General features: G+C 40.3%; 1 protein-coding gene across 2 annotated transcripts in view; it reads right to left on the bottom strand.

The window, feature by feature from the left end:
- Nucleotides 1-12,113, bottom strand: part of FSHR (follicle stimulating hormone receptor) — a 76,903-nt gene extending 64,790 nt beyond the window's left edge. For both annotated transcript variants that reach the window (XM_042862193.1, XM_042862194.1), the window contains exon 1: nt 11,905-12,113. In XM_042862193.1, the coding sequence (XP_042718127.1) occupies nt 11,905-12,089 (185 nt within the window). In that variant the 5' untranslated portion in view covers nt 12,090-12,113. The remainder of the gene's footprint in view (nt 1-11,904) is intronic.
- Nucleotides 12,114-12,367: the final 254 nt, after the last annotated feature.

Below are 12,367 nucleotides of genomic sequence, written 5' to 3'. Positions count from 1 at the left end.
CACTTTCTCAGATGAAGGCACACTTTGTGGTGATGAGAAAATGGACATTTGCTTTGAGCTTGACAGTTGTAAAGAACATTTATTTCCTAGGGCTTTGTTTATTTGACTGCAGTGTTTAAAAATTATTATACGCTGCTTTTGGCAAAAGCGCTACTGCTATTATCATTCATCAAACGAATATTTAGGGTCCATATACTGAATTGCAAAAAAAGTAACTATGCAATGAACATACAGAAAGAAACAACTGACATATTGTCTCCCTTTGTGTATGCTTTTTGATATTCCTGCCTCCTTCATTCAAGGATAATCCCCTGAAATTCACAGATGTATCATCTGCTTTATCTGCCATAGGTAGCCTCTAACATAGAGAATATTGCTATTTCAGCATTAAGATGGCAGGGAACAGTTAGCCATTGATTTGACACCTTTCCATGCCCCTCCACCCCAGAAAGTATTTTCAGCCACCATCTCCTCAATAAGATTCATGGAGTTTTCTTTTTAAATAACCATTTGGGTGAACATACAAGCCAAGCATAATTTGGAAGCATGCTGTTAGGCATGCTAGCACAGTAGCACAGCCATTGGATTTTGTGACAACAGCTACTGAAATACAGATACTGCTGTTGGAAGGACTCAGTGCCATAGAAACTCCCACAGTGATGTTATTCTTAATGCCCAAAGTGAACTTTCAGCCTCTATATAGCCTAGGTACACTGTTTTCAATCTTTGGAGTGCTTTAGGAAAAGTAGTTAACAATATATTGAAGATTCATGCCTTATAGATTTGTGGGCTTCTAGGATTAAAAGCCCACATGAATCCAGAGTTTGGACAAACGAAACATTGAATCTGTCTGTACAGTATAAGCTAAAGCCTAAAGCTGTTCATAAAATTGGGATACAAGCATGTCATGCACTACAGAAATGTATGCATTCCTTTATACCATGAACACTGTAGAGATGTATTCTAGCTAGCAAGGCTATTAACACTGCTAATAAATACAATGGCCTGCTTTCCCTCCAAAGCAGAGCTTAGTGAGGTTTCTGTGGAATGCAAAATATCTTCGGGGAGATGAGAGCAGGAACTTCTGAAGCAGTCCCTGCCTCATTCCCTATTTTAGCTGATAACCACAATTACGTTCCTTCAGCCCGGAGGACACCAAACATGAATTTATACCTAGAACCAAGGCCACCTTTTGGCAATCTGACAGATTAAAAAATAAAAATAAAAAAAAACTCTCTCAAAGCCTTGACCAAGACTCTCCGCAATGGAGCACTTCTCCCAGACAGTATGCACACCTCTGTCAGACAAACAAAATGGCAAGCAATAACTGCTGCAAGTCTACAGTCCTGAAGCTACAAGGCTGCCCCTGCCAGAACAAGACACCAGTATGACCAAAAGGGAAAGTACTCCTCAGTGGATGCTCTTGAAGAAAGTGCCTTCTCATGGCTTGGGCAGATATATGGTTCACAGGGTGAAAAACAGGTTGGACACATGTGGACACATGATGATGCAGCAGTACTATGATAGCAATAACGTATTTAATGAGAAAACACCCTGAAACTGCATGTGCATTGCTGGAAAGCTACAAAAATAGCAGAGTTATGACTCATTACTTAGATTCAAAAGAGCAGCCATTTCTTTTTGCTGAGCATAAAGGCTTTTCATTGTGAGAAAGTTATGAGAAAGCAATATGAGTGTGCAAGATATTTTTTGTTTATTTGAGCATGGAAATACATTGCCACAGGATTGTGGTCTGGTGAATAAGATCCTGAAGGGGCTGTAGTCCCAGCTGCCCCTCTGATTCCCTCTGTTACCCTGTAACTTGGGAAATGACCTGTCTTTTACACCTTATAGCTTTACCATTTCTGAAATTATTAAAATTGTATTTTAGCTACTTAAAAGGAACGCTGTGAAATCTGTTAATATTTACAGAAACCTTTGCAAACACTAAGAATATCCCAACATCTCCGTGCACCTTACTAAAACCATTAAAATCCCAACTCACGACTTTAAATAAATTTTATCAGGTCTGTATTTTGTTTGTACTTTCAGAAACCTTTTTATTTTTCCTTGGAGTTGTTTCTGTGCAGTGCAATAGTACAAAGTCCTGAATCTGCAAATACATACAGATGAGTAGTTCCACACCTATGATTTGTCCCACTGGAAAGCAACAGAGCTGCTTGGGCAAAGCAATTAGGATGTGTACAAATATTTGTGGAATGAAATTCTACATTTTCTTGTAGGGTATTCCTCTAAGGGGTCACTACCATGAAGAACATAGTCTGGTCTTCAACCACCATGGCAACAATATACTGCAAATAGGAGATTTATAACTCCTGGGATTCAGATACAATGGACATTTTTCCAAACCAGCAATTCCACCTAGAGAGAGTCGTCCTGTTGGGACATTTCTTGTACTGCTGTCATTTTCTTACACAATCTGTACTTCTTTTATGACTCTCCACTTGCCAAAGCAACAACAACAAAAGGTTTCCATAGTATCTTTAGTGGCCAAAGAAAACTTCAAGGATGAAGCAAGTTTTTCAGCATCAAACCTATGCCTCCTAACAGTACTGGGGTTGCAAGGTGAGGAGATTTACAGACTCTGTGCTTACACCTTGCTTGCTCAGAAATTTCTGTATACCATAAATATTCCAGCTGTGAGACTAGGCTCTAAGAAAAGACTTCAGCATTGATTATTTCCCAGTAGTTAAGAAGGAGAAAAGGGATTTGGCTGATTGTGCTCATTTTCTGCACTTGCGAGGATGGAAATGCCAGAGAATACAGCATGGGTTGTAACTCCCACTACTAGAGTTAAGTTTTCTTTCTTGCATAGATGACAGTTTTTGCTCTCTTAGATTTGAGTGCTTTATTTATTTATTTCTGGTATGCAATTGTGTAAGTTAAAAAAGAAATCAAAGCAAAAGTCGGCACAGAAATCCACAGTTCTCAAAACCAATGTGGGCAAGACTGTTACACCGGGCATCATTTCTAAATGTGAGGTATAGCACAGAATATACAACCAATAAAAGACTCTGGTTTATTACAGAAAACTGCTAAAATTCCTAATCTGCCCACGTGACAATCCCCTTTAATGAAGAAACCATACCAAAGTACACACCACTTTTTCTACTTCCTCTTCCAATCTTCACAAACTAACTTCATATCCTTATTAAACATAACTAATTACCACTTCAAATCGAAAAATGTTTGCTCAGCATCACTTTAATACACATGCCCTCCTTATGCCACTCAAACAAAGGGTGCAACAAACTCAGAAAACTTGGATTTTTTTTCCCCACCCAGTATTTATGTGCATAGAGCTTTTGGAAAACCACTGGAGATTCACAGATTGTGTACGAAGAAATATTTGCAAATCAGTTCTTATTAATTGGCTGTATTTGAGCAAAGCATCACAACAGAAATCAGATCCACATTTCCCTCATATAGGGAAATGTAAGGTCACCAGGAAAGTTACCAGGACAGTCTTGCGTAGGCTTTCACAAAATGGGATTTCTAGGCAAAATATGTGAACGTGCTGACTAGCAACTGCATTCTTGTGTAGATAAGATGGTGTACAGAGTGGAAAGCTTCAGCTCGCAGCACACCAAGCAACAGCATGTTCAAAGTCCAGGCTGCCCTGACCTTATCAAATTTTGAATGTGTTACAGTTAAAGATAGAGCGTTATTTAGCCAGTCCAGGCAAAAATATGGGTTCAGAAAGCCTGAAAGTTATGGAAACATATCAATGAAAAACAAGGAGTAGTTTGTGCACGGTTGGATTGAAGGTAGTTTTCATTTGAAGCAGAAACATATCTCCCTTTGCATGTAATAAAGCTGTAAATTCTCTTCTGGCTACCTAGGAACAAATGCATCAAAGTGGCCTGATAAGGTAATGAAAGATAAGAAGCATCCATATATTTCAGACTGAGCTCCCAAAGTGCATGAGGATGTTTCGAAGAAAACATTAAATAAAGAGAACAAATCACAAGCTTTCCTGACCCTACATGCTAAAAAAGAAAGAAGCTGCACCAGAAGAAAGGCAGCAGTTGGGCTCCTTATTATAATTTATGCAAGACAATTAAAAGAAAGATTTTTTCTACACTCTTACATGAAATCCAGGCTTGATTCTGACCTATAATTTGGAATAAGCTTCATTTTAAAGACTTGCATTTCACTGCTAATAAGAGCAGTCTCATCAAATTGTAGGAAGAGGCTGAGAAATAATTTGCAGGCTCTGCCTGGAAAGGTCAATATCTTAAACAAAGGAAAGTGACTTTTCCTACCACAGTTTTACCTCTCATAGCATAAAACTAATACACCATTATGAAAAACAATACCTGCATTTTGTGCCCAAAGAGTCCTGTTTAACAAAAGCACACACAGATAGATTGCCAACCCACTGCCACCACAAACACACTGCTGGCAGTGCCACTGCCATACAGTGAAAATGAACTCAGCTCTTGCCACTGAAGTTAATGAAGCTATGACAATTTAAATTAGCTGTGAACCTATCCCAATTATCTTTCAGCTTGCCTGCACAAGGACACTCAGGAAAGTTAAGAGAACTAAATAAAAAGCTGTCAAGCTAGAGGAGACCGTATAAAGTACAGGGAACTCTACGTGTGTTTCTTCCATTCCCCAGTGAGGTGACTGAGTTTGTTCCTCTTTGCTACACTGTGTAATTTGGTTCAGTTTCACTGGACCCCCTTCTATATATAAACTGCAGGCACTTAGAGCAGTTATTCACCTCAAGACAGTATATTCTGGAGATCTTCTTTGATATGACCACACTGTCTGCTCTTTTAGCATCCCTCATCTACTCTCTTATTTTCCATCCTTGTTAAGCTAAGCTCTCCACGTACCTAATGTTTTGAGCGATGTTCCCAGCTCAGTGAGACCTTCCTTGGCACCTGGGAAGAAAACCCTCAAGCTGTGCAGTAGACTCTCTCCTGCAGGCCTATCGGGTGACACAATAAATGGGTGAATAATTGCAGAATTAAGCAGGGAACTTTTGGAATCACCTTCCAATGGAAATCTTCAACATACATCACAAAATACCACTGGTAAAGTTTTAAGAGAAATGGCTTAGGTTTGAAGGGGTTAACAAGACTTATTTATTTATTCAGTACTGTAGTGCTGGTATAACTTTGCTGAAGGCCAGATCCAGAAAATGATTAACTGAAATTCCCCAAATGTCATTTATAAACTAGAGCGAGGAGCTGAAGGTGCAGTGCATGGACAAACACAGAGAGAAAACTGAGGAGCTCTGCATGGCTTTGTGACACCAACAGCACAGCAGCTTATTCCCCATTGGGTTGGAGCATGAGGCACAAACACTCACCTTTCTGCATCCACCTCAGCATAAACACCTTGAGCTCCTTATGACTGAAGGGTTTAGTAAGACACACCATTCAGAGCAAAGGAAAATCGGCTGCTGCAAGACACTGGTGAATTCAGAATTCTTCATACCTGCTTTTTTACTCCATATTTTTATCAGAGTGATAAAAGATGGATCTATATCCTTCATTATTATGTCCCTAAAATTAACAACTTCTCCCTTTTAACCATATTTTAATTTGAAAGCTACCCATTTCTGACCTTACCAGAACTCTCTTGCTCAACCTTGGTGCCTACCAGCTCACATCTTACAAATCACATTACCGGCAAACTCTTCTAGGATATAATTAAATGAGACGAGATTTGAATGGGGATGGAGATTTGAATCCAAGATGCAGACATTTTGTTCAAGACAAAAGAAAGAAGCACAACAGCTACAAATGGCTAAGTTCAATTTCCAAATGCTTTAGAAAAAACACTGATATTAATGCCATTCAATAAACAAGTTATGATTCTTTATAAGTAGATGTAAAGCAGGTCGTGTCTAAAATGTCAAACTGGGAGACTTTATTTTGAGACACAGAGATGAGAAATACCAGGAACCCCATTCATCTGCTGGGAAGTGACATAAGCCCAGTTCTTTTTGTGCTTAGGACAGTGTTTCAGCTAATGTAAATGTAAACATGTGCTTCACCAGTTGATTTTTATACAAATTTTTGATTCTGAGCATCATTTTTACTGTAAATATTTTTCTAATCCACACAAACACAAAAAGACAGACGAAGAATAGGAAAGTTCCTCATCAGTTAGGTCCCTAACCAATATTTCTCTCCTCAGTTTTGTTATTCCAAAGAATTGTTTGCCTTTTTACGAATTATGGATCTCAGAGATCACATGCCAGTGCCTACGTTTTTCTTTCTAAACTGGAATCTTTTTAAACCTCCTACAATGAAGATGTGCATGTGACAGTCACGTTGTATGACTTAAATGCTTCAGAATAACAACTAAGAGAGTGAAGAGTAAAACCATTGGTTTGGTTGGAGAACAGCAGAAACACCTTCTGTCCTAAGGATACCTGTTTGAACAGGCAGAGGATCCAGATGGAGTTGGATGCGAATTTATGCCTCACAGGGAACCAGACAGAAGCTGCTGGAAAGTCTAGATTTGTGCAGCAGGAGTCTCCGTAGCTGACGCCAATGGCTCATGCTGAGACCTTTTATAAAGTCTCAGTGTCATACGCAAACAAAAAAACAAGTCTTGTCTTTCACTCTGTTTCCCTGGAAAAACATAGTGATATAACAAGTCAAACACGGCCACAGCATTCTAAGTGAATGCATTCCCATTTCAAAGATGCTTTAGATACACATGTACACACCTATACATCTTCAGACTAGATCATGCATTTCAGTCATTACAAGTCAGGTGGAAGTCATGCACGTTACCACAAATAAGCCAGCAGAGCATGGTGCAGCATGAAAGCCCCTTGTATTGCACACAGTGCACCTCCTTATGTTGAAATGCTTCTCAGTCTGTGAAAACCGGATGTTTCTACAGAGATATGTACTTGGCAAGTTATACTAGCTGAGGATCTGCCCTACAGGCTTTATTATCCCTCTTTAGTGTCACTTGCTTCCTGGAGCCTTTATTGTCTTCTTATGCTCTGCTTATTTCTTTTTATCCTCCCAATGGAAACATCAAATACAGAACCCAACACCCAACATATGCACTGGACCTCTCCAGCACTGTTCAATTGGTGATTGCACACCAAGCTCTAGAGTGTTCAGCTTCAAAGTGTGAACCGGTCATAAACTTGAAAAGAGAAGAACAGAACACTAGCCATAGACTTTTCCTACATTAACAGAAGGAACACTGGTTAAAAAGGAAAAGTTTTTTAAAAATTTGGCTTCAGATAGCATACAATACAAAATGCTCTGCTGTGCAAATATTACCATCCCTGTCTGATAACATGTAGATTTATTGATTAACTGCATAATGCACTTGAAAGCTTCACAGGTCTTTTTGTTAGCTGCGATTCTTCTCTCCACACTCTGTATTAAGGTCAATCCACCTGTATAAACACCTGAATAAGAGCTGTAATTGCTTAAAAATTTCAACCTTCTCTGTGAAAGCATAACAAAAATCTAATTGCAGCTGTCACTGGGAGTGTTGCAGCTCCCATTCACATCATTCATAGCTTGTGTCTCAGGGAAACACATCTGACTCACTCGGTTTATAACATAGAACTTGTTATTTTGAGGCAGCCACAGTTCTAGTGGGCAGACACCTACTCAGCCTTGACTTGATAATCTAAAATAAATAACCTTGAGCAGTGGTACAAAAACACCTATGCAGAGGGCAAGAAAAACCCCACTGTTTATGGTTTGCAGATACATGGGAGAAAGGCTTCTACATAACTTACATTTAAACAGCTCTGCCAGTGGCTAAACTGGTTAGTGAAGATAGAGAAGGTATTTTAAAGTACAAAACACTATGATCAAGGCTTGCTCTTATTAATTTTGCCTGCAATTTCCCTCTCTTTCAGGCAGCATTGTGACAGATGGGTGCAAAATGACGGGCTGTCTCCAGTGTCAGTTATTTCAGTCATCTTAGCTACTCCTTTCTAGAACTGGCAGCATTCTCAGGCTGAAGCCTCTGGCTTACTAACACATTAAACAGTTTCTCACGGGGGAACTTTTAATTGGCTGAATAACACCATTTGCAAGGTTTCTTTGAGTAGCCTTCATTCTCCAGAGATGTTTCTTACAACATCTCCATGGCTCAGAAAGAGGCAAGCAGAAGGCACCTGTTGGTCCATCTCTCCCTGCTGCTGTGGGCTAAGGAGGACTGATCATTGTGTCAGTGATGTTTAGAAGCAACTGTAAATAAGGAAATCAACTAAGCTGGAGACAGTTTCTCCTTGTAATGAATACAGCGTGAACAAATTTTATTTCATAATACCTTTTAAAAATAACACCAAGTATAAGATGCAGATAAAACACTGATGCTAATATTTCTGTCACATAATCCTGTAGGAATACAAGCAGAATTGGACCAAGCAACCCTTTTCCATTACCCTTACAAAGCTGCCATGTACTGTTGCTTTATTTTGTTGGAGATATATTCTACTGCCCAAATGGGTACACCTAACTGCTGGGCCACATCTCTCTACTTTCATGGGGTAGTGTAAGATTTAGGTAGATTTAAGGCACTCAGATCAGAAGCTCAAAAGCAAGGAAGGGTACAGTTAGAGATGAGTAAGTTTCTCCCGGCATCTCTAGCTGTATTCCCATTTGCTACACACATAATTCTGCCTAAAGGACTTTGATAAATTCCTGAAAGGATCCCCTCTATTTGAGAACAAGCTATTTGTGTCTGCATAACTTTCTCAAAGCAAGATCTCTATGGACTAAACAAAACCTTAGTAAATAATAAGGATGGTCTACAAAGCTTGACACAGCATCTTAAAACTCCTTGAATTCTTCAAGGAGTGAACTATCACAGGTGACGAATCAGTTGTTCCCCTTTCTCACTCTGCAGGCATAATAGTTATAGTATAATAGTTAATCTTCTGACACAAATGAACTTAAATTCCCCATCTGAACTTTCTGCCTCTCTATGCTCATGGATTGCTCCCAGTACAGTAAGTCACAGCCTCATGTATTTGTCAAGAGCATTTCACCATCTATCTATTTATATACCTATCTACCTATATAAAAGCCAAAATATATTCCTTTGCAACTCCTCTTCCAAGGAAAGGTTATAAAATAGAACAGCTAATAAGAACCATCTGCTCCTGCAAACTCGTGGAGCAGGCCAGCTGCAAAGGAATCTCAAACAAGCAAGGAGCAGAGCACACACACAGAGGTGCAGCAGTCCTCTCCAGAGCTTTTGCAAAAAGCAGGCATTGCAGAACTGGAAACCTGTGGCTTCCAATCCTTGCTCTGTGTGCCGTTGTTTGGAAATGGCAGCTGCAAACATTCTGTGTGTGCTGCCCTTGCTAAAGCAGGTGCTGAGCCAGGAGCAGAGCCTCTGCTCTCACATCATGCTGCAAAGCTCACACTCCCTGCTGAGCATAAGCTCTCACTGTCGGGAAATAACTGAAAAAACACCGCAGCAGCGTGTGTCAGTGGCCAATAGGTCATAAACTTCATAAACCTCCCTCAAGCACAAAAAAATAAACAAAAAAAAAGAACCCCCCCAAAAAACCCCAAGAACAAACCAAGCCAACCCAATCACACAAAAATCAGCTGCAGCAAAGAGCAGCATCACAGCTGGTTGTTCTGTGAGGATTCTTTATTTTCAACCTGAGGTTTTTTTTTTTTTTTTTTTTTTTTTTTACTGTGTAACATAGCTGCTTGCCACTGTCCCAACTTGAGAAATAACTGTAGTGAAACAGAAACACATGGAAGCAGAAGTGCTGGAGTTTTATAGAGCTTTTGTTCTCTCTCCAGTGCTTTCATGTGCATGTTTTTAACAGCTAAACTTAGGAAAGACACCAGGATAAATGAGGAAAGCCATCAAGACCACATAACAGAGAGTAAAAGGATTAAAATAAATGGAAGACCCCTCCTTCATGTCAAGCCATAAACCACATCCAGCACTTTCAGAATGAGTTCTTAGAGAACCAAAGCACTTTGCAGGACCTGTACTTGGCAGGGAGAAGTTTGTGTTCATGTTCTGCAGAGGATGCTTTTCCATTTATCCTCCAGGTGCCACACTGGTTCTAAAGCCCTTTTGATTCCTAGAAGTGTTTTAAAGAAATATGAGGAAAGCATCTTCTCTGTTACCAGCGGTACATTTGCAACAGCACCTGGAGTGGTGAGGTCTTTTTCAGTCTGCTGAAAACAGCCCTACTGGGCACTCAGCTTAGAGGTGCATAGGAAGGCATGTTTCTAGAGTTTCCATCTTATTTTGAACAAAGACCTAATGCTTATCTGTGACCAAACTCCTCAGCCAATGCATCTGGTTTTAGTTTCATGAACACTATACTTTACAGAGTATTTGTGTACAAATTTTTTAACTATGCTGAAATTAATCCCGGGCTACACTGGTTTACAAGGACCAGAATTACCTCCTGAGGAAACAAAAGTTGGTGTAAATGGGAAGAGTCAAGTCAAGAGATTCCAAGTACAATATTTACTGCAAGAAGAGAGGACGCAGCTGATGCTCTCAGTCACACTGACGTTGCAGTCAGCCTGCCTCAGGGAACACACACTTGTGCTGAAACACCAGCAGTTAACAACCTTAACAAACCCCAGAGAAGTTAACAAGGATCTGCTGGAAACAAATCCCATTTTGCTAGCAGGTGCATTTTGGCAATACAAAACTCTGCTTATTTGCAGAAATAATTATAAACTGCTTTTTTTTTCTTCCATCCCTAGAAGGCAGACCTTAACTGTGTAATCTAAAGAAACAATCAAAGCAAAATTAAACAAAATTAGCAGTGTATGCCTGGAGCATGGTTCGCCCAAAATCTAGATGACCTAATTCACAGATAGATTTTTTTCCCTCTAGTCGTGAGAATGATTTAAACTTTTACTGACCTGTGGCTAATTCAGGCATTTTCTCCAAATTTTCATTGCAGTCCACTGATTCATTGAGCAAAACAACTGCCTCTTCTGAATAAAACAAAACTTCCACGCTAGGAAAACTGTGGGACAGTAAGTGGGGGTATGGTGTGGTCTGTGAGGTCAAGATAGGGATGTATTTTTCAACTCGCAATGTATCATTCTTCTTTGCATCCTCCCACCAAACTTAAGGATTTATCCAGGATCATTCCTTTCACTTTTGCCAGACAGCTGTGGGTGTAGGCAAGGGGGCAATAAAATCTGCTTTAAGAGAAATTAGAAGGAAAACAATTGCTTATGCAGGTGCATGACATTGCATGACTTCTCTTGATTGCCTGTGCCAGTGACACAGAAAACAGCTGCAATACGGTACTGTTCATGAAAACAAGAAGCTTTAAGATAAACAAAACTCTTCCTCAAGTAATACAATACTGTATCTTTACACAGCCAGCTCCCTCCAAGTCAGTCACGCTGCTTCTCTGATACACGAGAATCGTCCTCTGAAGCTTATCTCAGTCCTTTCTTTACTGCCTTTGTGATTTCAGAACAGAAAACAATAAGCTGCTTCTTGGCAAGTAAGCCTGAACCTTTGGGAAGGCCCTGCAGCACAGGCAGAAGAACTCACTAGGTTGTTGTAGTAAAACTTGCCTGCCCCAAACATGCTTTGATGGTGTGAGAGCAAGCTGTAAAGAAACCCTACAAAGCTTCAAGTTGCTGTCACAGCACAAAGGAATCCCGTTTAAAATCCAGTCTGTACTTTGTATTACATGGCACTAGATCTTCTCTTAACAGAGACCTGAAAGGGAGCATTATAAGAGTAAGGGAGAGGAGCTTCAAGCTGTAGTTAACCAAGTGCCAAAGGAAGCACTGTGCTTTTCCACAGCTGGTGTGAGGTTCCCCACTGACCCCCTACAAGCACAGCCGTTGGCTTGCCAAGCAGCAGCTATGTTAAAAGCTGGCAAGAGAGCTGCTTGCACCCTTCCCTCTCTCTACTTACAGTTCTGTGGCATTTGTGGGAATGTCCCGAGGCAGCTGAACCACCTTGCTCTCCTGGCAGATGAATATCCTGCCTGCACAGTGGCACATGTGATGCTGGCAGCAGGAGCAGCTGGCCAGGAGAATCAGCAAGCAGGTAAGACCCAAGGACATCTCTGTCTTCACATTTGTCTCCTTCTCCTCCATCTAGAAGGAAGGAGTGTGAAGACCTCACAGTGCAACTCAGAGACGCCCTTCCTCGAAGGTCCGCCCTAAAAGCTGAGATGGAACACGTGACTCGTGGGAGATGCTTTCTCAGCAAGTTTCAGTTCATGGTCAAAGATCCTTTATGGGCTTACATTAGGATGGAGAGAAGTGAGGCTGATTTTCCATGACAAAACTGTTGCATAATACTTAAGATTATAATTTTTAAGTATCATTGAAATCACAGGCCCCAGCTGAATGAACCAGAATGCTTTTGGTGC

The sequence above is a fragment of the Lagopus leucura genome, unplaced genomic scaffold (assembly GCF_019238085.1).
Source record: "Lagopus leucura isolate 7727_CA_CO unplaced genomic scaffold, USGS_WTPT01 Super-Scaffold_73, whole genome shotgun sequence".
NCBI classification, from domain to species: domain Eukaryota; kingdom Metazoa; phylum Chordata; class Aves; order Galliformes; family Phasianidae; genus Lagopus; species Lagopus leucura.
The sequence above is the reverse complement of the archived record's forward strand: the minus strand, read 5'-3'. Positions and strand labels throughout refer to the sequence as shown.